The 21,654-nt window shown below is 46.0% G+C and overlaps 1 protein-coding gene across 1 annotated transcript in view; it reads left to right on the top strand.

Moving 5' to 3' along the window:
* Positions 1 to 12,851, top strand: part of RBM44 (RNA binding motif protein 44) — a 29,046-nt gene extending 16,195 nt beyond the window's left edge. Inside the window, exons 8-14 of the mRNA XM_007943595.1 lie at positions 872 to 983; positions 1,671 to 1,799; positions 5,102 to 5,181; positions 5,278 to 5,351; positions 7,001 to 7,289; positions 12,446 to 12,591; positions 12,728 to 12,851. Coding sequence (XP_007941786.1) covers positions 872 to 983; positions 1,671 to 1,799; positions 5,102 to 5,181; positions 5,278 to 5,351; positions 7,001 to 7,289; positions 12,446 to 12,591; positions 12,728 to 12,851 — 954 coding nt within the window. The remainder of the gene's footprint in view (positions 1 to 871; positions 984 to 1,670; positions 1,800 to 5,101; positions 5,182 to 5,277; positions 5,352 to 7,000; positions 7,290 to 12,445; positions 12,592 to 12,727) is intronic.
* Positions 12,852 to 21,654: the final 8,803 nt, after the last annotated feature.

Here is a 21,654-nt window from a genome sequence, read left to right as displayed (position 1 = left end):
CTACTACCAGCTGCCCAGCCAAGTTGATACCTGACCTTAACTACCACACCACCCCAAATAGGCATGGATAATGAGATTTACAAAACATCACAGAATGGAGGACAATGGCTAGAAGGGCCACATCAAGCAATTCACTGCAGTAATGTTACTCATAATTTGTTACGACCCACAGAGTTGGATGCCTTTGCACAGTCAATACAACATAGGTAAACATCTTTCTGGTATTCTTTGCTTTCAGCCAAGATCCATCCGACATCAGGAGTGATCTCCCTGATTCCATCCTCTTCTGAATCCAGCTTGAATTTCTGGCAGTTCCCTGTTGATGGACTGCTGCAACCGTTTTTGAATTATCGTCAGCAAAATTTACTTGCATGTGATATTAATGATATAGTACACATACGTACACGTTAAATGAAATATATAACTGTTGTATTGCTCAGTGGTTAAGCACTCAACTGCTAACTAAAAGGCCAGCAGTTCGAATTCACCAGCTGCTCCATAGGAGAAAGATAAAGCAGTCTGCTTCTGGGACGATTGCAACCTTGGGACCCTTTGGGGTGGTACCGCTCTGTCTGTAGAGTCGCTATGAGCTGGAATTGACTCGGTCACAGTGGTTTGGTTCTGGTGTGTCCTCGTGAAGAACACTGACATGTATACCTCAGACCATCGTGTGTACTTGTGGTGTGTGAGCCACACTGTGGCCCTGGGCAGAGTGCCTGGGTGCAAAATCCTCCCTCTCGTCAGCTGCGTGTGGGAGGCGGCATGTTACTCGTCTCTGAAGTGGCCGAATAATGCCGTGAAGAGTGCCTAGCACAGAGCGAGGGCACAGTGTGTTCGTTATTATTCATTGTTTTCTTATTTTGATCCTCAGATGTCTTTATCTGATCATCGTCACCCTAAACAAGATGCATCACCTAAGAACGGTGGTTCGGATAATGGTGATATAAATGAAGGCTTTAGTCAGCTGAGACTTGATGATCAAGGTCAGTATAGAAGTGGAATATTACAGAATTGGAGACAGCAAACAATGAGATTAAAAATACTTGTAGTGCTCATTGATTAGATCAAACAATGTTGCCAGTGACGGACTGCATCACTCTGACTGAATGCTAAGTGCAGCTGACTCCTCTGAGGTTACCACAGCAGGTCGGACCCTGCTGAGTAGTCACACAGACTTTTGTTCTTCTGGCTTGTATTTTCCAAACTGAAAACTTTTTCTTGTGTGTAATTTGTATCTCTCTAAATTATCTGTATTTACATTGTTCTGTCTTCTCTGAAAAATTATGTTCATTCCAAAAAGATTTTTATTACAACTTTTAAAGAAATGAAGAGTTGCAGTACTACTTAATCACTTGAAGATGTTCACTGTCATTTTGTGTAAAGATAATACAAATCTCTTCAGAAAGGTATGACTTCCAAAGCAGAGCAGGAGGCTTTCCTGAAGCCGGAGTCAATGTTAGAGGAAAGCAGGGAAGCCAGTCACTCAGTCCGGAAAGCACTTTCTATTCAGGGCCTGTAGCCAAGTCTCCTCTCAGAGAATCTTGGGGCTCGGTGCTCCACTTTGCGATCTTTATTTTCAGGTTGTCATAGTGATTCATCCGTATTTGAGGTAACTTGTCAGCAGGCTAACAGTGTACATGATTCACAGCTAATTGTTTCCCCTTTCTTAGACTGCAAAGATTACCAAGAAATGAGCGAAGACTGGTTTGATGCTAAAGAGAACCTTACAGGAGTCGATGTCTCTGGAATACGGGCGAGCCAGGCAGAGCACGACCGCTGCAGTACAAAGCTGACGCCAGGTCGGTTCTTCACACTCACTGAGAAATCATTGTCCAGCTTATTTGTCAGATCATGCTTATCGTCTTTGTTATTCGGAGGTGGGAGGCTGAGCCGTTTTGATATTTTATGTCTATTTGTGGCTTTTCTTTATGAAAATAAGAAAACGAGCCATGAAAGTTATATTTTTAGAGTGTCAGTCACTTGAAACTTCTCAGAAAACGGTCTGCTAAAGCTTAACCCTGGGATTTGGTTTGGCAGGTGGAGGGCCAGCGTGCCCTCCTCTCTGCCAGCACTGGGGTTTCTGCAGGATGCTGTGCCTTGAGCCTCCTGTCCTGGCATCGCCAGGCCTGTGGAAATGCACATGGTGAACAGGACAGGCCGCCCTGTCTCCATCCGTCATCCTGACAGGGGTGAGAAGTGTCTGCTTTCTGTAATGTCCATTTCAGGAATGCAGTTGCTTCTGAGAGTCTTGGGGTTTACTCTGGAATCTGTGACCGGGAGTGTCCTCTGTCATTTCTAACGACACTGGCACTGGCTACTGTCCTTTAATTTTTCCCATAGACTTACGTGGATTTTTAAGATGTTTGTGGTAGCAATGGTTTTACTGTTTCTCCCCTCCTTTAGCTTTGTAAATAATGCTTATTACAATTTTAAAACCAAATATAAAAGTATAAGAAAATTAAAATCACCAGAAGTATCTCCACCCTGCATAGCTACTACTAATATTTTAGTGACTACTCTTTGATCCATGTCAGCACACACGTATGTAATACACATAAACCATTCAAATGGATGCCAAGACTGCCAGCATTCCAAGCACTGCCACTTGCTGGCTGGGGCTTCAACTCCTAGACCTCAGATCCTCATCTGTGCAATGAGTTGTCATTGTGAGGATGGCATGAGGGTGGAGCGTGGGGAGCCCTCAGTAAATGGCTAGGCTGTTATTGTTGTCTAATGAGAAAACAAAATGTACAAATTCCCCATTATTATATAAAAACTTAAAAACACAAAAGCTGCTCCCAGAATTCAGCTAGCATTGAGTGCCTCCTGTGTGCCGGGAGCAGGCACTGACAGTATGTTCTACGAGACTCACAACTCAGTAAATTCTTTTTGATTTTTGACCAAGTTCTCTACTTCAGTATACCAAAAGCCAAATTCACCACCATGGAGTCAATCCTGACTCATAACGATCCCTCTTTGGGTTTCCAAAACAATATCTCTATAGAGGTAGATTGCCCAGTCTTCCTTCCGAGGATGCCTTAGGCACTATGCTACCAGAGCTCCTCTATTTCAGTATGTTGTTATTGTTGTTATGTGCCGTCGAGTCAGCCCCGACTCATAGCGACCCCTCCTTGGGTTTCCGAGGCAGTATCACTACGGAAGTAGGATTGCCCAACCTTCCTTCCAAGGAGTGGCTGGTTATAGAGACCATGAAAATGCTAAGAATTGTGATTTTTTAAAATCCAACAAGAAAAGATTTGAGCTCTGGTAGCAAGTGCCTGAGGCACTTGACTGCTAACCAGAAGGCTGGTGGTTCATACCCACCAGCCACTCCTCGGAAGGAAGATGGGGCAATCTACTTCTGTAGTGGTACTGCCTCAGAAACCCAAGGAGGGGTCGCTATGAGTCGGGTCCGACTTGACAGCACATAACAACAACGACAATAATCCTAGCATTTATGGTTTCCATACTATGTTGTTATGTGCTGCTGAGTCAATTCCAACTCATTGTGATCCTATAGAGGACCAAGTAGAACTGCTCAATAGGGTCTCCAAGGCTGTCAGTCTTGATGGGAGCAAAGCCCAAACCACACCCATTGCCGTGGAGTCCATTCTGACCCACAGCGCCCCTAGAGGACAGAGTGGAACTGCCCACAGGGTCTCCAAGGCTGTCAATCTTCACAGAAGCAAAGCCCAAACCACACCCACTGCCCTGGAGTCCATTCTGACCCACAGCGCCCCTAGAGGACAGAGTGGAACTGCCCACAGGGTCTCCAAGGCTGTCAATCTTCACAGAAGCAAAGCCCAAACCACACCTACTGCTATGGAGTCGATTCCGACCCACAGCGCCCCTAGAGGACAGAGTGGAACTGCACCACAGGGTCTCCCAGGCTATAATCTTTACAGAAGCAAAGCCCCAACCACACCAACTGCCCTGGAGTCCATTCTGACCCACAGCGCCCCTAGAGGACAGAGTGGAACTGCCCCACAGGGCCAAGGCTGTCAATCTTCACAGACGCAAAGCCCAAACCACACCTACTGCTATGGAGTCGATTCCGACCCACAGTGCCCCTAGAGGACAAAGTGGATCTGCACCACAGGGTCTCCCAGGCTATAATCTTTACAGAAGCAAAGCCCCAACCACACCAACTGCCCTGGAGTCCATTCTGACCCACAGCACCCCTAGAGGACAGAGTGGAACTGCCCACAGGGTCTCCAAGGCTGTCGATCTTTATGGAAGCCAACTGCCTTGTCTTTCTCTGCAGAGTGGCTGCAGGTTTCAGGCCATTGACCTTTCGGTTAGCAGCTGTGCATTTAACCATTTCACCCCTGGGCTCCATAGGTTAGGAGTCAAGCACAAACCACTTACACCACCAAGGACCGGTTTTATAACTCATAAACCCACTGCCATCGAGTTGATTCTGACTCAGTGACCCTGTATGTCAGGGTACAACTGCTTATCGGGTTTCCCAGGCTGTCAGTCTTTATGGAAGCAGATTGCCACGTCTTTCTCCTGTAGAGCAGCTGATGGGGGGGGGCAGGCCCAGCCTTTCAGTTAGCAACCGTGTGTTAACAACTGTGCCACCAGAGCTACTTTTCCAAGCTGTAGCACTGTCTGAACGATTTGCCCCTACCCCGTTTTTGCCTTGTGTGCCATTACCGTCAGCTGTAGTGGTCAGGCTGGGTACCTGTTGTTACTGTTTGTCAGATTTACAGGTCTTCCCAGTGGAGGGACACAGATAGTGTGCTCACACAGCTAGCTCTGGCCAGCATTAGTGCAGGGTTCCTGTACGCATCCAACATTCTAGATTACATATCTCTAAGCCAAGACCAGGATGAGACACTTTTCTTAGTTTTGAAGTTATCGATCCATTTTGGGGTCAAAAATAACTGTCAACAAATCCAGCCTTTTTCCTTTTAAGATGATACAAAGCCCAGGCTTGTGGTCTTCAGTCTATTGTTGACACTCTCTGATAAACTTACATTAAGCTTTGTTATAATAAGAAAAAAACGTGAACTGTTTAACACATTTCGTGTTCATCTTAGAAACCGCATTCCCGTTTTGTCACCTCCTGTTGTGTATTGTGCTTCTCTGTGTGCAGGGATGAAGAATGCTGAGTCCTTACGAAGAGATAAAGGGTATTTGATCCACGTTGGGGGTCTCTGCCCTTCGGTGTCTGAGGTAGGCCAGCATTTGTTTATGGGGCTTCATTTTCAAGTCTGTTGCTTGTTTTCCTTATTTGTTGTGTTTTCTACCCTTTTTATTTCTGTTTTTCAGGACGATTTAAAGTCTCTTTTCCAGAAATACCAAGTGTCTGAAATTTCCATTTATGGCTCCTCTACTAACTACAGGTGTGTTTCCTAAATTCAGGAAATGGGCTTACAGTGCCGCATGCCAGTGTTCTGGACAAGACGTCGGCTGCAGGGGCCACACAGAGCCACGTGGAGACCCCAGCCGAGGCGAGGGAGACGCAGCAACAGAGAACTGCGGTCCTTCCTGGGACTTTCTTGATCAGATCTTTCTTTGCTTGTACTTTGTAGCTTGTTACTGAGGGCATACAGGAGAGGGGTTCTGACGTATTTAATCTGTCTCCTATCATTCTGTAGGCCAGTTGAGTGTGTTAGTTAAGAGGATGGGCACCAGCTGAATGAACCAGGGCAGTTACTTAAGCTGTGTGTGCCTCAGGCTCTTGGTCTGTAAAGTGAGGATACTTCCAATGCCTTCATAGCACTGTTGTGGAGCTATTAGGAGACAGCATGGGTGAAACACTAAGGACAAAGCCTGCTGGCTCATAGGTGCTCACAACACGGTGTTCGTTTTATGTCTGTTTAGTTCCTAAGGGGACAGATCTTTATGGATATAGATCACCCTGTCTGCAAGCACCTGGTGGGTTTGACTCACCAACCTTCTGGTTAGTAGTCAAATGCCTTAGGCACTGCACCAGCAGAGCTCCTTAGTTTAAATGCAAGGAAGTTATAAAGACATATCTGTAGTCTCGTCATTCCAAAACGGGCACACTTCAAATCTGTCCAGTGAGTGACACTGTCTTGAGCTGCTTCTGCTTTTGCATGAGTAGCTTGCTCTCGCCCAACTTTCTCAAGTACACAGCTACAATTCGGTTTAGGGTTTCTAACTCTGTCTATATTAACAGTCTTGAAGACTTACTACTTAGCATGCCTCTGTGACAATAAACTTCAAAACTGGAAATCCTTACATGGTTTTCCAGAAAAGTGTCGGTTTTTCTGGTGTCTTTGATTACTGCCTCCTTTTCTTTGCGAATTTGAGTGAATTGTGTCATTTCCCACTATACCTTATTTCCCTTTGATTTGGTTTTTAATGGTTTATCGCCTTTGTGGTGCAGAAGTAGTGCTTATGTTGATTTAGCATTTCTGGTTTCTTCTTTTCTGTTGCTTTCTTGCATTTACTTTTTTCTAATTAAATGTTTTGTGCTTTTGTGTGTGACACTGTTCAGAGAACTCAGTCTTCTCGTGAAAGCCTCATCACCCTTCCTTCTTTAAGGTGGGCTGTGTGCAGACACCTCCTGCCGTGTCTTCTGTTAGTTTGAGTCCTTACTTACCTTATATTTCTGTTATTTTAAAGGGTATCTTTTTGAGAATTATGTTTTCCACTCTTTAGTGACGAGTAGAAATGGAGTTGACTATAGTAATTTATATTTGTCTAATATCTGGAAACATTTCTAATAATTGGTTTAGGAATTGTTTTGAGTTTTCTAAAATACAAGTTTCAATATAAAGTTAACAGATAATTCATAAGAAAGAACGAGTAAACTTTACTATCTTTTATTTACCATCTTTAATTTGTGTTTTATTTTATTATCCTAAATAAATAGTCTTCCTAGTCTCAAAGTAAGTAGAGTCGCTTTTTTATTTCTAAGAGCAGTTCTTATGAAAGTGTATTTTAGCCAGTAGTTACAAAACGAAATTTGAGGCAATTTGAAGTCATTAACAAAGAGCTTTGGTTTTCTGCTTCGGTATTTTAGATACGCATCACTTGCTTTTAAAAAAAACAGTGATGCGAAGAGGGCTGTGACAGAAATGAACGGGATGGAGATCGGTGGGAAATCGGTCAAAGTGCGGCTTGTGAAGACTCCTGGAGAATATACATCACCACTTGCCTCAAAAAATGGAAGCAGAATGAGTGTGAATAACGTGGAAAGAAGCACCAACAAAGAGATCAACTCGGTCTCCTGCATTTCTCAGTTGCCCAGAACTAGGCCACGGCACCTGGGGTCCAAGCCAGACAGTGAGTTTTTTCCTTTCGATCAGAAGGTGAGTTTTCTTGACTGATGCTGTAGGTGGCTTTGTGTGTGTCATATTGTTACAAGAAGCTTGTATGTTCAAAAACTCCAGTTTTGACGATCTTGAAGTAGAACCGGGAGCATTGATTCTGGAACATTCTTGCCCTTGGATCTGCCCTGACCTGCTTTTGTTCAGCTCTGGTTGCTGGGGGGATGGGGACTGAAGGTCTTTGTGGACCTTGCTAACCATGAAGTCATCAGTTTTAATGAGGCTTTTTGCCAGTGCTTTGCAGTCTTTTCATTTGTCACTGGTTTCTGGGACAGTACTACTCTTTCCTACACTTTACGTAGTCATTATGTAGCCATCATTCCTGGTTTTAGTTAACTTCGCCCATAATTGTTTGAAAACCATGTAATGCAATCCTTTTATTTTAATATATCCACCTCATTGGGCTCATAAACACCCATGGGAATTGATGACCTTTGCCTTGTTCATTCCTGTGTTTATGAAATGCCTGGCTTTGTTTTCCTTTGATGTTATCGTCCTCACTTGGGCTTATGTTTTCGTTGCCAGGCTTCTGGAACAAGTAGTTTATATCCATTGTTTTAATTTCCCTGATTGATTCTCTCCTTTGTCCTAATAATCTGATGTCAGTCTCTAAGATTTTCCTTAACATACTGTTTCTATTGTCACTTATTATGGGGTCCTAAAGCAAGACCAGGGAGCTCTGGTAGCATAGTGCCTAAGGCACTTGACTGCTAACCAGAAGGCTGGCAGTTCAAACCCACCAGCCACTCCCCGGAAGGAAGGTTGGGCATTCCTACTTCCGTAATGATACTGCCTCGGAAACCCAAGGAGGGGTCGCTATGAGTCGGGGCCGACTCGATGGCAAATAACAACAACAACAACAAAGCGAGACCAAATGTGGGTTCCTGCCCGGTGCGCTATCAGGCCAAAAGGGTTTACACACCGAGCAATTAAGAGGAGAGGAAATTATTTATTGCTGAGCGGCAATGTGAGGAGACGGTGGCCAGTACCCAAATCTGACTCCCCAAATGGAGGTCAGGATACAGTTTTGTAAACTTCAGGAGAGGGGGCTTAATACATATTCATAAAAACTTCAGGAATTTGGGCATGAATTAACTGAGGATTGGCTATGGCTTCCTTGGCCTCGGTTTAAAGAGACAGTCAATTTTTAATGCAGTGTGCTCACATACCGGGTGAATCATATCAGCTTCCTGTCATCACCTGATTGGGGCTTGGGCACAGGGGAAAATGTTAGTTCCCAGCAATTTTGTTCCAGTTTGTCTCACTGTGCATGTCCACGGGCCAATGTTGATTTCCAACTTGTTTCCTGAAACAGAACTTTGAGGAAACACGTTAACATACCTATTCACCTGTTTCTAGGGGGATAACATGGTGAGGATGTATGAATTGACCTTCAATTCATTTCGGTTCTTAAGGAACTGAGTTATCATGTCTACTTATCAGATTCCAATGGAGGTAACATGTAACAGACAAGATGCGGGCTGAACTTTGATTCTACTTGGCTTCATTCCATTGAGTTGATTCCAACTCGTAACAACCCTATAGGACAGAGTAGAATGGCCTCATAGGGTTTCCTAGATTGTGATCTTTTGGGAGCAGATTGCTAGATTTCTTCTCCTACAGAGCTGCTGGTACGTTCAAATCCCAGACCATTCAGTTATCAGCCAAGTGCTTAATAGTTGTGTCACCAGGGATCCTTTCCATTGTCATGTTGTTGTTCGGGGCCATCGAGTGACTCACAGGACCGTGTACAACAGAACGAAACCCTGCCCGGTCCTGCCCCATCCTCACAATCGCCGTGTGCTTGAGCCCATGTCGCAGCCCGTGTCGGTCCACTTGGGAGGCCCTTCCCCTTCTTCACTGACCCTCTGCTTTACCCAGCAGGATGTCCTTCTCCGGGGACTGGTCCTTCCCAATAACATGGCCAAAGTAGGTGAGACAGTCTGGCCATTCTCTCTTCTGAGAGCATTGCAGTTGGCCTTCTTCCAGGACAGATCTGTCCATTGTCACAAGTGACCTTTTGTTAGAAAATGCCCCTCATCTACCTTTTTCTTTGCTGAAGATAATTCAGAAATGGTTTCAGCAACCCGTTGACAGGGCACTGCCAGAAATTCAAGCTGAATTTGGAAGAGGACATGGAACTAGGGATATCATTGTTGACATCAGATGGATCTTGGCTAAAAGTAAAGATTATCAGAAAGATACTTACCTGTGTTTTATTGACTATGCAAAAGCAGTCAACTGTGTGGGTTCCAATAAACTATGGATACCATTGTAAAGAATGGGAACTCCAGCACACTTAATTGTGCTCATGAGGAACATGTACATAGACCAATAAATAGGCAGTTGTTCAAACAGAAGAAGGGGACACTGCATGGTTTAAAATTAGCAAAGGTTTCTCTCAGGGTTGTATCCTCTCCCCTTCCTTATTCAATCTGTAAGCTGAGCAAAGAATCCAAGAAGCTGTACTATATGAAGAAGAGCGTGGCCTCAGGATTGGGGGAAGACTCAATAACAACCCACTGTAAGCAGCTTGCTTTGCTGAAAGGAGAGAGGACTTAGGGCGCTTACTGATGAAGATCACAGACGCCAGCCTTCAGTGTGGATTACACCTTAATATAAAACAAAAATGGTCACAACTGGACCAATAAGCAGCAGCATGATAAATGGAGAAAAGACTGGAGTTGTCAAGGATTTCATTTTGCTTGGATCCACAATCAGTGCTCTTGGAAGTACCAGTCAAGAAATTGAATGACATACCACATTGGGCAAATCCACTGCAACAGACCTCTCTAGTATGTTAAGCAAAGATGTCACTTTGAGGACTAAGGTGCACCTGTCCCAAGCTATGATATTTTTAGTCACCTCATATGCATGCAAAAGCTGAACAATGAGTAAGGAAGACCGAAGAATGGATGCGTTTGAATTGTGGTGATGGTGAAGAACATTGAACGTACCATGGACTGCCAGAGAACAACCGATCCTGTCCTGGACGCAGTGCAGCCAGAATGCTCCTTATAAGCAAGAGACTGTGTCTCACATCCTCTGGACGTGTTCTCAGGAGGCACCAGCCCCTGCAGGACGTCATGCTCGGTAAAGTGGAGGCCGGCAAAAGGGAGGAGGCCCCTTGATGAGCTGGACCGTCACAGTGGCTGCAGCAGCAGGCTCCAGCACAGCATTGGCTGAGGGTGGGGCGGGCGGTGCTTTGCTCTGTTGCACACTGTGTCCTGCGAGGAGGAACCCACTCGGTGGCACCTAACAATAACAACATCATCCCTTTTTAAAAAAACTCTTCTCCTTTCATCTTAGGAGCTCTGGTGGCATAGTGCCTAAGACACTTGACTGCTAACCAGAAGGCTGGCGGCTCAAACCCAGCAGCCACTCCTCAGAAGGCAGGTTGGGCAATCTCCTTCCGTAGTGACACTGCCTCGGAAACCCAATTGCTGAGTCGGGTCCAACTCGATGGCAGAGGTTGCGTTCCATTGCATTTCCTTTCCACTCGGTGACACCTCATGGGTTTGTGTCATACTCCTAAATCCACAGGAAGAAAGGACAGAGCAGAGTCTAACTGGGCTGCGTGGGCCCCGAGCTGGAGGCCGGGAACTGCAGCCCTCCCCTCAGCCCTGCTGCTGGGTCCTCTCTCATCCCCGTCCCTGCTCCGTGAGTCTGCTTCTCCCTGTCCACGGGGGACCCTTCCTCCCCTCATTCAACGTGGCGTTCGTTTGGCCTTGGCTCCCATTCTGACTGCACCGTTGAAGCGTGTCATCATCTGATGACTCATTTGCTCCGTGTTCTTCCTCATTCTTTAGAGTGGGAATCTGGCGAATCTAGGCTGTGATTTTGTCATTAATTCAGGTGGTAACACTCTTGGTCCAGTCAGTGGACGCAGTGGGCCATGGAGTGGCTGAGGGATGGGTATATAGTATGAACAGGGCACCTTGGGCTGTGGGTGGGAGTGTGTGGGTAAGAGGCTCTATAAACTATCCTCCAAGTTCTCATACCTCTGCAGAAATTCCTTGTTATCTTTTTCTCAGACTCTCAACGTTTGTTCATTCTGTGCCTGTTGTAGAGAAAGTACCCCTGGTAGCATAGTGCCTAAGGCACCTGACTGCTAACCAGAAGGCTGGCTAAACCCACCAGCCACTCCTCGGAAGGAAGATGGGGCAGTCTACTTCCATAGTGCTACTGCCTTGAAAACCCAAGGAGGGTCGCTGTGAGTTGGGTCCGACTCAAGGGCACACACAACGACAACAAGTAGCTGGTATTGCCATGGCCCCTCACCAGTGCTTTGGCCCCTCTTGGAGATCTCATTTTTTCTGTGATTTCAGCTATCACTTTATCTGTTGTACCCTAAACCTTTCATTTATTCATTCAACAAACAGTTACCACCTGCCAACTGTGCGTTACTGTGGGCACTGGGAAAGCAACAGTGAACAAGAGACCGAACCGTGCCTGCCGTCACGGAACTTAGCCTGCAGCGGGGAGACAAGGCAGCGGGCAAATAAGGAAAATGCACCGTGTTCTGACGCAATGTCTGTGCACCAGGCGCCGACGTCTGAACCCTCCCTTCATTCAACTTAGGGGATTTACAGGATTTCATACAATTTAAAGTTTTCTTGCTTGATAGATAATAATTAAGTGTATCATTTTTATTTTGTGTCTTCCTTTGGATTGTAAGATCTGTAAGTGAAGGGGGCAGTTTTTTACATGACTGGTTTTTCTCACGGTATCCGGTACAGTTTGGGGCATATCATTTGTGTCCATGATATATTTTGTGAATAAGATGTAGAGTATTGATAACTCCCATTCAGTTAGTCTTTCTCTGTCAGGTGGTAAAAAAATTAAACCTTAGGGCTCCATGTTCTGTGGCTCAGATGAGGAATCCTGGCCGGAAAAGTTTGCCTTAGACAGAGCCTCATACATTTGGTCACTGCTGTAGGGAAACATGCATGGTGTGTTTCTTAAAAATTAACTAAATATACTTGGTATAAACAGTTCCAAATCAAAGAAGATTTCTGAGGAATTTTTATTTTATTGTTTACAATTTTAAAATTTGTTTTAATTGAATAAACTCTATTATCTCTGTGTTATAATCCTTATTTATCAATTTTAGTAAAACCTTAAAAATGCTTACTCAGGGTGTCAAGAAGAATTGCAAAGAGATTGAGTCTGCTAAATTACTACCTGAGACGCTCACTCAGGCCGTTCCTTCACATCCTCTAAACCTGCGTAGCCTCACCAAGATCATGCAGAGGCTGGCCGAGCTTCACCCGGAGGTCAGCAGGTAATGACGGAAATTACACCGTAACTGGTTTTAAACCTTCTGTATAAAAAAGAGAGTTCCCTTCACTAACCCAACCCAGCTCCGAAGGTGTTCCTTCAAAAAGGACAAATGCTCAGGTTTGTTTCCTTTTGCATAGAGACCAGATTATCAGTGCCCTTCAGGAAGTAAGGCAGCGCCAGGAAGGCCGTCTGAATGGCTTGTCTGTTAACACTATCGTGGAAATGACGTCATCGGTTCTGAAAAGCTCGGCTTCCATTTAGGACTAAGAGAGGCAGGTCAGTGGAGAGGTAAGCTGATGATAATCTTTCATATTTTAATGTTACTTAAAACCCACCAGCCACTCCTCGGAAGGAAGGTTGGGCAATCCTACTTCCGTAGTGATACTGCCTTGGAAACCCAAGGAGGGGTTGCTATGAGTCGGGGCCGACTCGACGGCACATAACAACAACAAAATATTTAAGCTATTGATTTTATTTTCACATACACATCATAATATTTTTAAAAAACCACTGTAGCAGTTCACTGTTAATGCACAACCAGTTACTGCACAGCTGCATGGCTTAGATACCAAATATGTGCTCTTTAACAGTCTCTGTGGGGCAGGCTCCACGAGTACCTTCTCTGAGCACTTTCAGCCTGCGGTCTGTCCTGGCGTGGCCTGCACTGTCATCATCCAAGGGCCAGACTGCGGGTTTGCTTCTGGCATGTCCCACTCCCATGGCTGTGGGCAGGACGCCTCCACTCCTTGCCATGTAGGACTCTTTGTAGCATTGCTTGAGCGTGTTGGCACTGTGGCAGCCAGCTTCCCTCGAGCAGGTGGGCCGTGACCGTTCCTCCTGTGAGCCCCCCTCAGAAGTCACACATCTTCCCTTCTGCCTCACGCTCTTTGTCAGATGTGAGTCACTGTGTGCAGCCCACACTTGATGGGGAGACATAGGCTTTGGCTCCTGAAGGGGGGAGTATCAAAGAACTTGTGTGTGTATTTTTAAAATTGCCACACACAAACATAAAATCCTTCTTTTTACAAAATAGTGGGTGGCTTTCTGTTTTCAGTTCTGTCTAGGTGATTCAAGCACCTTTCTATGGAGAACAAATTGTTTTAAATGATGAAAAACATGAGGCCACAAATTCAATACAGCTTTTTCCAATCCCAAGCATGAAAAATACAAAGACCTCAGTACATCAGAGAAAAAAGGCCTGAAAATGAAAGCTACAAAGAAAATCTAAAATTGGAACCCTTATCCGTTGCCGGGTAGGAATGCAAAATGGTACTGCTGTTGGGGAAAAGTGAGTGGCAGTTCTTCAAAAAACCAATCATAGAGCTACCCTGTGACCCAGCCGTTCCATTCCCAGGGATAGCCCCAAAAGGCTTGAAAGCAGAAGGTCGGCGACCCGTGCACCGACGTCTGCTGCGGCACTGCGCACAGTAACCAGAAGGTGGAAACAACCTACAGGCCCCTCAGCAGATGAGTGGATGAAGAAATGGTGCACAGAGACAGCGGACAACTCCCCCGCCAGTGGGAGAAAGGAGTCTGGATCCATGCTGCAGTGTGGATGGAGCGGGAAGACATTACGCCTGGGGTCACAAAAGGGCAGACGCTGAATGACCTCGCCTAAAAAGACAAGGCAAGGCAGATAGATAGACGACAGAGTGGATTAGTGTTTACCAGGGCGGGAGAAGGGGAAGAGGGCATGGAAATCTGTTGACCGTAATTGCTGGCAGTAAGCTGCACACCTGTAAAAAATTGAATTGACAAAATGTATGCTAGACATATTTGCAACAAGACAAAGAAAAGGAATAGCTGTTGCGGCCACTTCTATGCAACCAAACAGCTCACGGGATTGGTTCCCTCCTTGGTTTAGACGTTTAGGGTCATGGTCCATGGAACATCCCAGATACTTGGCCGATAGTGTTCAGTGCTTCTGTTCTACTCCTAGTGCTTCGCATACTGCCTAGGGTCTTAAAAGTTTGCAAGCAGCCATCAAAGGCACAATAATAGATCTCTCTATTCACCTGAAACAACAGCAAGAAGGAGAATCTGGAACAGGAGGAGGATGTGGAATGTGTTGGCTAATTGGCTCCTTTGCTGAGACTGGAAGAACTGGATGGTGCCCAACTACCATTACTGAACATTTTGATCAAAGATTCCATAAAAGAATTCTGATCTAAAGGGAGGAACTGTAGAACAGAATTTCCAATTACCATGGACTCCAGACTTCCTGGAGCCATGAAGTTCAGATGAATCCCTGAAACTATTGCCCTGAGATAATCTTTAAAACTTAAACCAAAAACATCTCCTGAAGTCTTCTTAAAACCAAACAATAATTTAGCTTCATGAGTAAAGAATCTCTCCCATGATTCACTCTGAAGAACCACCCAAACCAAACCCACTGCCATCAAAGAACTGTCTACACGGGATCAACTTGACAGTACCAATCGGAAGGATTGACAGGAATCTTACAGGGCAGAGAGTTTAGGTCAATAGGGGAGGAACAGCTCAGAAAAGGAGGGTGAGCATAACTCTAAGAACGTAATCAGTGTCACTAAATGATACGTGTAGAAACTTGAATTGGTGTATGTTTTGCCGTGTATGCATTTTAAAAAGGAAAATGTATAAAGCAGCTAGAGGGAAAAGCATTATCTTGAAAGGACAACAGTCGGACAGATGTGAGTCTCAGTAGAAACAAGAAGCCATTCAATAATTCTACACCCCTGGGGTTTTACACCCAGGAAAACAGCATTCAAGAATAAAGGTGGAATAAATATTTTCACTTAAATAAAAACTAAGATAATTTGTTACTTTGTAAGAAGAGGCCCTCTAAAGAAAATACTAACAAGTGTTTTTTAGGAAGAAGTGAAGTGGTGTTAGAGGAAAGAGCTCGGCTGCCAACCCAGAGGTTGGAGGTTCAAACCCACCAGCGGCTCCAGTGGAGAAAAGACCTGGTGGTCTGCTCTCAAAGACTACAGCCTAGGAAACCCTATGGGGCTGTTCTGCTCTGTCATATAGGATCACTCTGCCTCGGAATCGCCTCTGCACATACGGCATCTACTTTGTACTTACATAGATGGCATTCAAATGATGGCAGTGGTCTGTAAGTCAGGAGAGCAGGAAGTTCAGTCAGTGTTCTAAGCACCTTGCCCTTTAGGTGGAGGGTGAAATGGGCTGTATTGAGATCCCCAAGACCATCTCCAGGTTCAGCGATGCACTAGGAGGGACCCAGGACGTGGCATGCAGTTGTGCGCACGGGCATGAGTTACTGCAACAGGTGCTTACGGAGCAGCACCAGCGAGGAGACAGCGCCTGGGTCAAGTCCAGAAGACACCAGCACAGGCTTCCTGCAGAGTCACACAGAATGTGCAGTGCACTGGGGACGCTCGTGAAGACCAGCGCCCAAGGTTTTTATTGGGAACAGGTCAGGTAGGCAGCCTCCAGCAAGCACATACCAAATGCAGATGCCTGGAAGGGAGGCTGGTTCACCCTGTCGAGTCAGCCAGTTAAGATCAGAAGAAGATGCGTGTTGTAGTCAGTGGCTGGGGTGAACGCTACAAACGCACCAAGACATAACTCCCAAGCTGATACAGGGCGGGTTGGGGAGAATGAGGTCCTGAAAACAGTGCAGAAGTAGATAATAGAGGAGAATCAGTGGACACAGGCAGGAGAAAGAGAAAGGACTTAGTAAAGTGACAGGAACCAAGCATATCATTTCCCTTAAATGTCGCCATAGACGAGCTAAACACTCCTACTAAAGACCACGACTGTCAGAGTGGATTTTTTAAAAGCAACTACAGTGTGTCCACAGACACATCTAAAACGAGGATGTCGAAAGACAAAAGGATGGGACGAGAAATAACCGTCCTATACTGACGTCAAACCAAGTAGACTTGAGAAGAAGTAAAATTGCTACTTAAAGAAGAAATACAGAATTTCCCAGAAATAAATAACAATGTTAACTTGACATGCATCTAATAACACTCCTTCAAAAGACACAGAACAGGTATTTCCAGAACTAGCAGGAGAATGGGACAGATCTACAGATACAATGAGAGATTTTAACACATCTCTCTAACGGACAGAAGAAGCAGATGAGAAAATTAGTAGTGATGCAGATCAGAAGACTCCAGTAACCAACCTGGTCTACTGGACGTACATAAAACAGTGCACGCAGCACCTGCGAGATGCGGTCTCTTCACATCATCACCTGAAATATTTACAAAACTGACCATATGTTGGGTTGGAAAGCAAGTCTCAAATACCATCGGACCTCTCAAATACCAAAAGGTCTCAAATACCAAAGGGCCCCTCAAATACCAAAAGGTCTCAAATACCAAAGGTCTGTATCTTTGCCTAAAAAGAGAGGTGAGATGATGAATAATACAAGGATAAGTGGAAACTCCCCACACCTGCAAATCAATGTCTAAATAACCATGAGTCCAAGGAATCAATGACAAGGAAACCACGCATTGGATGACGGTGTGAATTCTCCACAGGAGAACCTATGCACTGTAGCTCCCTACATTCACTGCCAGGTGGGATGGGGAGCTTCAGACACTCCAGCCATAAATGAACATGATGGAGTGAGTGAGCCAAGTAGGCAACTCAAGGCACCGACCAGCCCTAGCACGATGACTGTCAGGTTTTCTCTCTGCAAACAGTCTGAGTGGTTCCCTGTCTGATCGCTGATGACCCGTGATCTAGCAATAGTGTTTCATGGAAGCTGATGAGATGGTTGTAGGAGGAGGGAGGGGACATGGATGGGAACAAAACTTCCCTGGGTATTACATACTTTTGGTTTTGGAATCTATGTGCAAACAAAATCAAATGTAAAAGGAAAAACTCAGTCCTGAAACATGAACACTAAAATGAATGAAATTGACTGTACGTGAGTTTGGTGACATAGCCACATATGACTGAAGAATCATGACTGGATGGGGAGTTTATTGGGATACGGTGCTCGTATGTGGTAAACGAGCCGATATGATTGGCAGTAGAGCCTGGCTTAGATAACGAGGATGGAATTCAGAGCGTTGGGCTTAGCATCATCAGTGCACACTGTCTTGTCAATTTCTCTCTTCTCTTTGACCCCGTAGACTCCTTGGAAAGCAGGAGTGCCTCTTCCAGAAGACGCCCCACAGCTTAGGAAGAAACTGTGCGGTAGCTGGATAATGGAGTGAGGAGACTGGAGAAGGATCCAGCCCTGTGTAATGTTGCACTTTTTAGCTCTCCCTTAAAATCTAGCAACTGTTGTTTCTACAGTATTAAGACCTCTATATAAAATGAAAAGATAACTTGAAGTTTATAAACTCTATATTCAAACTTGTTAGTTAGAGACTTTAAGCTGCATGTTTCCAATAAGAAAATAAAGAATAGTGTTGATTAATAACTGGTTAAATCACTTTATTAAAATGCTGCCTAAGAGAAGATTGTTGTGGTTTCAGAGCTTATTAAATGATTTTCAGAGATGAAAGCCATGGTGGTGGTGGTGTCTGGAAGTGTGCACCTTAGCCTAGTTTCCATTATCTCTAAGACTCTTAGGCTGGACCATAGGATAATAGATCAATAAACTCAATCTACGAATAGAAGACATGTTGGAACTTGTGTGTGTTTATGCTCGCAAGAAAAGTGACTTACTCCTGAGGAACACTTCCTGCATTTTTAATCTCGACCTACAACCCTTCTCACTGAGAAGAGTGAACCCGGCAGGTTCACTCCTTCCTAAAGGGCGTCATAAAGGACTTGGTGTTCAGCAGACTGCTTGCGTTGTTGTTGTTGTTGTTAAGTGCCGTCGAGTCGTTTTCGACTCATAGCGACCCCATGCACAGCAAAACGAAACACTGCCCGATCCCGCGCCAGCTCCACGATCCCTGCTATACCTGAGCCCATCATCGCAGCCACCGTGTCAATCCATCTCGTTGAAGGCCTCCTCCTCTTTCATCGACCCTCCACCCTACCAAGCATGACATCCTTCTCCAGGGAATGGCTTACATCGTGTTAGGCTGTAAATTGGAACCATCGTTAAAGCTAATGTTATGCTTTATCAGATAGCCATATGGAAGGGAAACTTCTTGTAATTCTTACGTTCTTGAAGTAACATGCTGTTCAAACTTAAGTTTTCTCTTCTATGGGAGTTTTGAGAATAAGGTTTTATTTCATGTATTAATTGGTCTGTTATTACCAGAGCCACCCTGAATATCTACCCGGAGTTGGGTTCCAGAATGTAGAATACGGTTTAAAAGAGCCCTGTAAGTAAAACGGGAGTCGGGTTTGGGCCCTTATCACATTAGATTCCTAGAAGTAGGGCTATTTTCCCTCTATGTTAAGTCGCATGGTTCTGTATGTTACAAGGCTGCATTCAGTTCATGTGGAACCGAGTTGCCCCCTGGAGTAGACGTTCCTCTCAGCAAACCGGCAGCAGTTAGCCACACACCTCTGGTCATTTGTTGCTGAGGGGACTCCAGGACATGGAATTCTTTCTTAGAAACGTTGAGAGCAAGTTGCTGCACTTACCGAGAAATGCTGTTAGGAGTGAAAACTGCCGGGTGCTGTGAAATAAAGAAGTCTCGTCTGCAGAACCTAGAGCTCACGGTCGGGCGGCGGCTGCAGATCCCAGGGCTTTCCCACCATGACCAGCAAATGCAGCCCCAGGCTAAGGCAGAGTCCAGAATCGTCTTCATGCGTCTCTTGGACCCTCAAGTGAAAAGTCCCTAATCAGACCTCAGCTGATTATGTGAAATGCTTGTAGAATTTTCAAAGATTGGCCAAATTGTCCCGGGTTTCCAAGTGTCTTCACTCACAACATTTTAGATAATTTTACCATATTTACATGTGTGCTTTAAACAGTGCCTAAGGCATTTGACTGCTAACCAGAAGACTGGCGGCTCAAACCCACCAGCCACTCCTCGGAAGGAAGATAGGATAGTCTACTTCCGTAGTGATGTCGTCTCCGAAACCTAAGGAGGGGTCGCTGTGAGTCGGATCTTGACTCAACAGCAATGAGGTGTTTTGTTTTGTTTTGTTTTGTTTTGTTTTTTAATCACTGACATATCAACTACAATGTATACAAATTGTGTTTGGAGACAACCAGAGACCTAAAATGTTGTTGGTACCATCAGACTGTCACCAAAAGCGGGACCACACATCCCTTGTTGGTTCTGCCTGATGCCGGTCTCAGTTCTGCTCAGAGGACTACATGCACCTGACAGGCTCAGAGCCACAGGGGGCTTCCTTTTCAAGAAATGGCTCTCAGGCTGCTTTCCGTTTGTCTGGACTCTGCCACATCAACCGTTGTTACTGTCACGTACACCGTTGGCAGCCAGTAAAATGCTGACCGAGTGTTTGCTCTGGTTCGAGACATAGTAAGGGCCCTCCAAAGATGTCCATGCTCTCGTCCCCAGAGCCCCTGCCTGCCTTCCACGGCCAAGGGAATTTAGGTTCCAGAAGCAAGGAAGGCTGCCTAGAGGTGCGAAGGCTACCCTGGCTTTCTGGAGGGGCCCCACCTAATCCCATGAGCCCTTGAAGGTGGAAGAGAAACCAAGGGATGGCATCTGAGAAGAGCTTACCCAGTGTCACTGACAGAAAGTGGGGCGAGAGGGCCGTGGACTGAGCCCTTGAAAGCTGGGAAAGCAAGAGAACTCGCTCCCCCTGGCGCTCCCAGAAGGCCGCCGCCCTGTAACCCCTCAGGGAGACCAGTGTGGGTCCTGGCACTGCCCAAGTGGAAGGGATACATGTTTGTTACTGCGAAGGCACCAGACTGGTGATGGTCAGCAGCGGAGAGGACTCGGACGGCTGTCACTGCTCCTCTAGGAAGCTGTCAGGGCCAATGAAGACTCCCTGCCACGTCTGTAGCTTTGCCTAAATTTTGACTCGGCTGGCGGGGGGGGGCGGCACAGTAACATGTGAGTTGTGTTTGATGAACCCCCTGGTTACTAATATTCACACGGAACTTAATCATGCCTTAATGACATGATAGTTAGGATTGAGCATAGTCGCCTGACAGATGAGAGACTTATTTCTACAGTGCATCCTGGGAGAGCTGGCACTTGCCGGGACTACCTTGTTTTTCCGGGTCTCCTAAGGTCTCCACCTTTGACAAGGTGCAGTCTTACCACTTTTCTGTTGCTCCTCTTACTGGGAGGTGTCTGAGTTTTCCCTGCTTCAACAGGATTGCCTCGTTCAGGTTCTGGGCCTCGCAGGCCTTACTGCACTGTGGGCATTGCATGCTTTGACTGCCGGGAAGCAGAGAGCCAACTTGGGGTGCCTCTTGACGATGCAAGCCTTGAAGCCAGGCTTTCGGGAGTCCCATTCTTGTTCCCCTTTTGGTCGCCGCGCCACCTGCACACGTTGCGTAGCTTCCCTGTGCCTCAGTTTCCTGGTCTGTAAAATGGGGCTACGGAGCTGCCCTCACCAGGGTGTAGCAGAGCAGAAGCCCGGTCCTGAGTGGGGCAGCCTCTCCTCCTCTCGTGTTGTGAGCACCCTGACTTCATGGCTGGGTCCTGTTGTACTTCCGTTGTTGATTTTTGTTTCTCTCCTGTGAATTTCTGGGACCCATCTCAAATTTCTTGGAATAAGGCAGCCTATTAGAGTGTTACTCAGAGGACAGCTCAGATGCAACCTAGATGAGGCACAGAAACGGGACAGGTACTGCCATAATCCAAGACTCCAGCACTGAACTCGGGCGCCACAGGATCTGCTCTTGTGGGCTGGCATCAGTCCTGCCGCACGTGAGGGCGGGGACGGCCGCCATCAGGTCTAGCTCAGCCTGTGTCATCCACGCAGTCCTTCGTGTTAGAAAGCCCAGCAGTAAGGTGCATTTCTTTGGGTTGTAACGTGCCACCGAGTGGGCTTCACTCCACGGTGACCTTGTATCACAGCGCTGCCCTCACGGCCTTGGCTGTTTGAACCATCGTTGCAGCAACTGTGTCGTTGGTCCATCTCAGTCTCCCTCTCTTCCACGGACTCTCTCCCAAGCATGACATCCTTCTCCAGGTTCTGCTCCTCCTGGCAACACGGTCAGAGTACTAGAAGCAAAGTCGCACCACCCGTGCCTCTAAGGAGCATTCTGGCT

This window comes from Orycteropus afer, unplaced genomic scaffold, assembly GCF_000298275.1.
Source record: "Orycteropus afer afer isolate SDZICR_OR568_19922 unplaced genomic scaffold, OryAfe1.0 scaffold00006, whole genome shotgun sequence".
NCBI lineage: Eukaryota > Metazoa > Chordata > Mammalia > Tubulidentata > Orycteropodidae > Orycteropus > Orycteropus afer.
The sequence above is the reverse complement of the archived record's forward strand: the minus strand, read 5'-3'. Positions and strand labels throughout refer to the sequence as shown.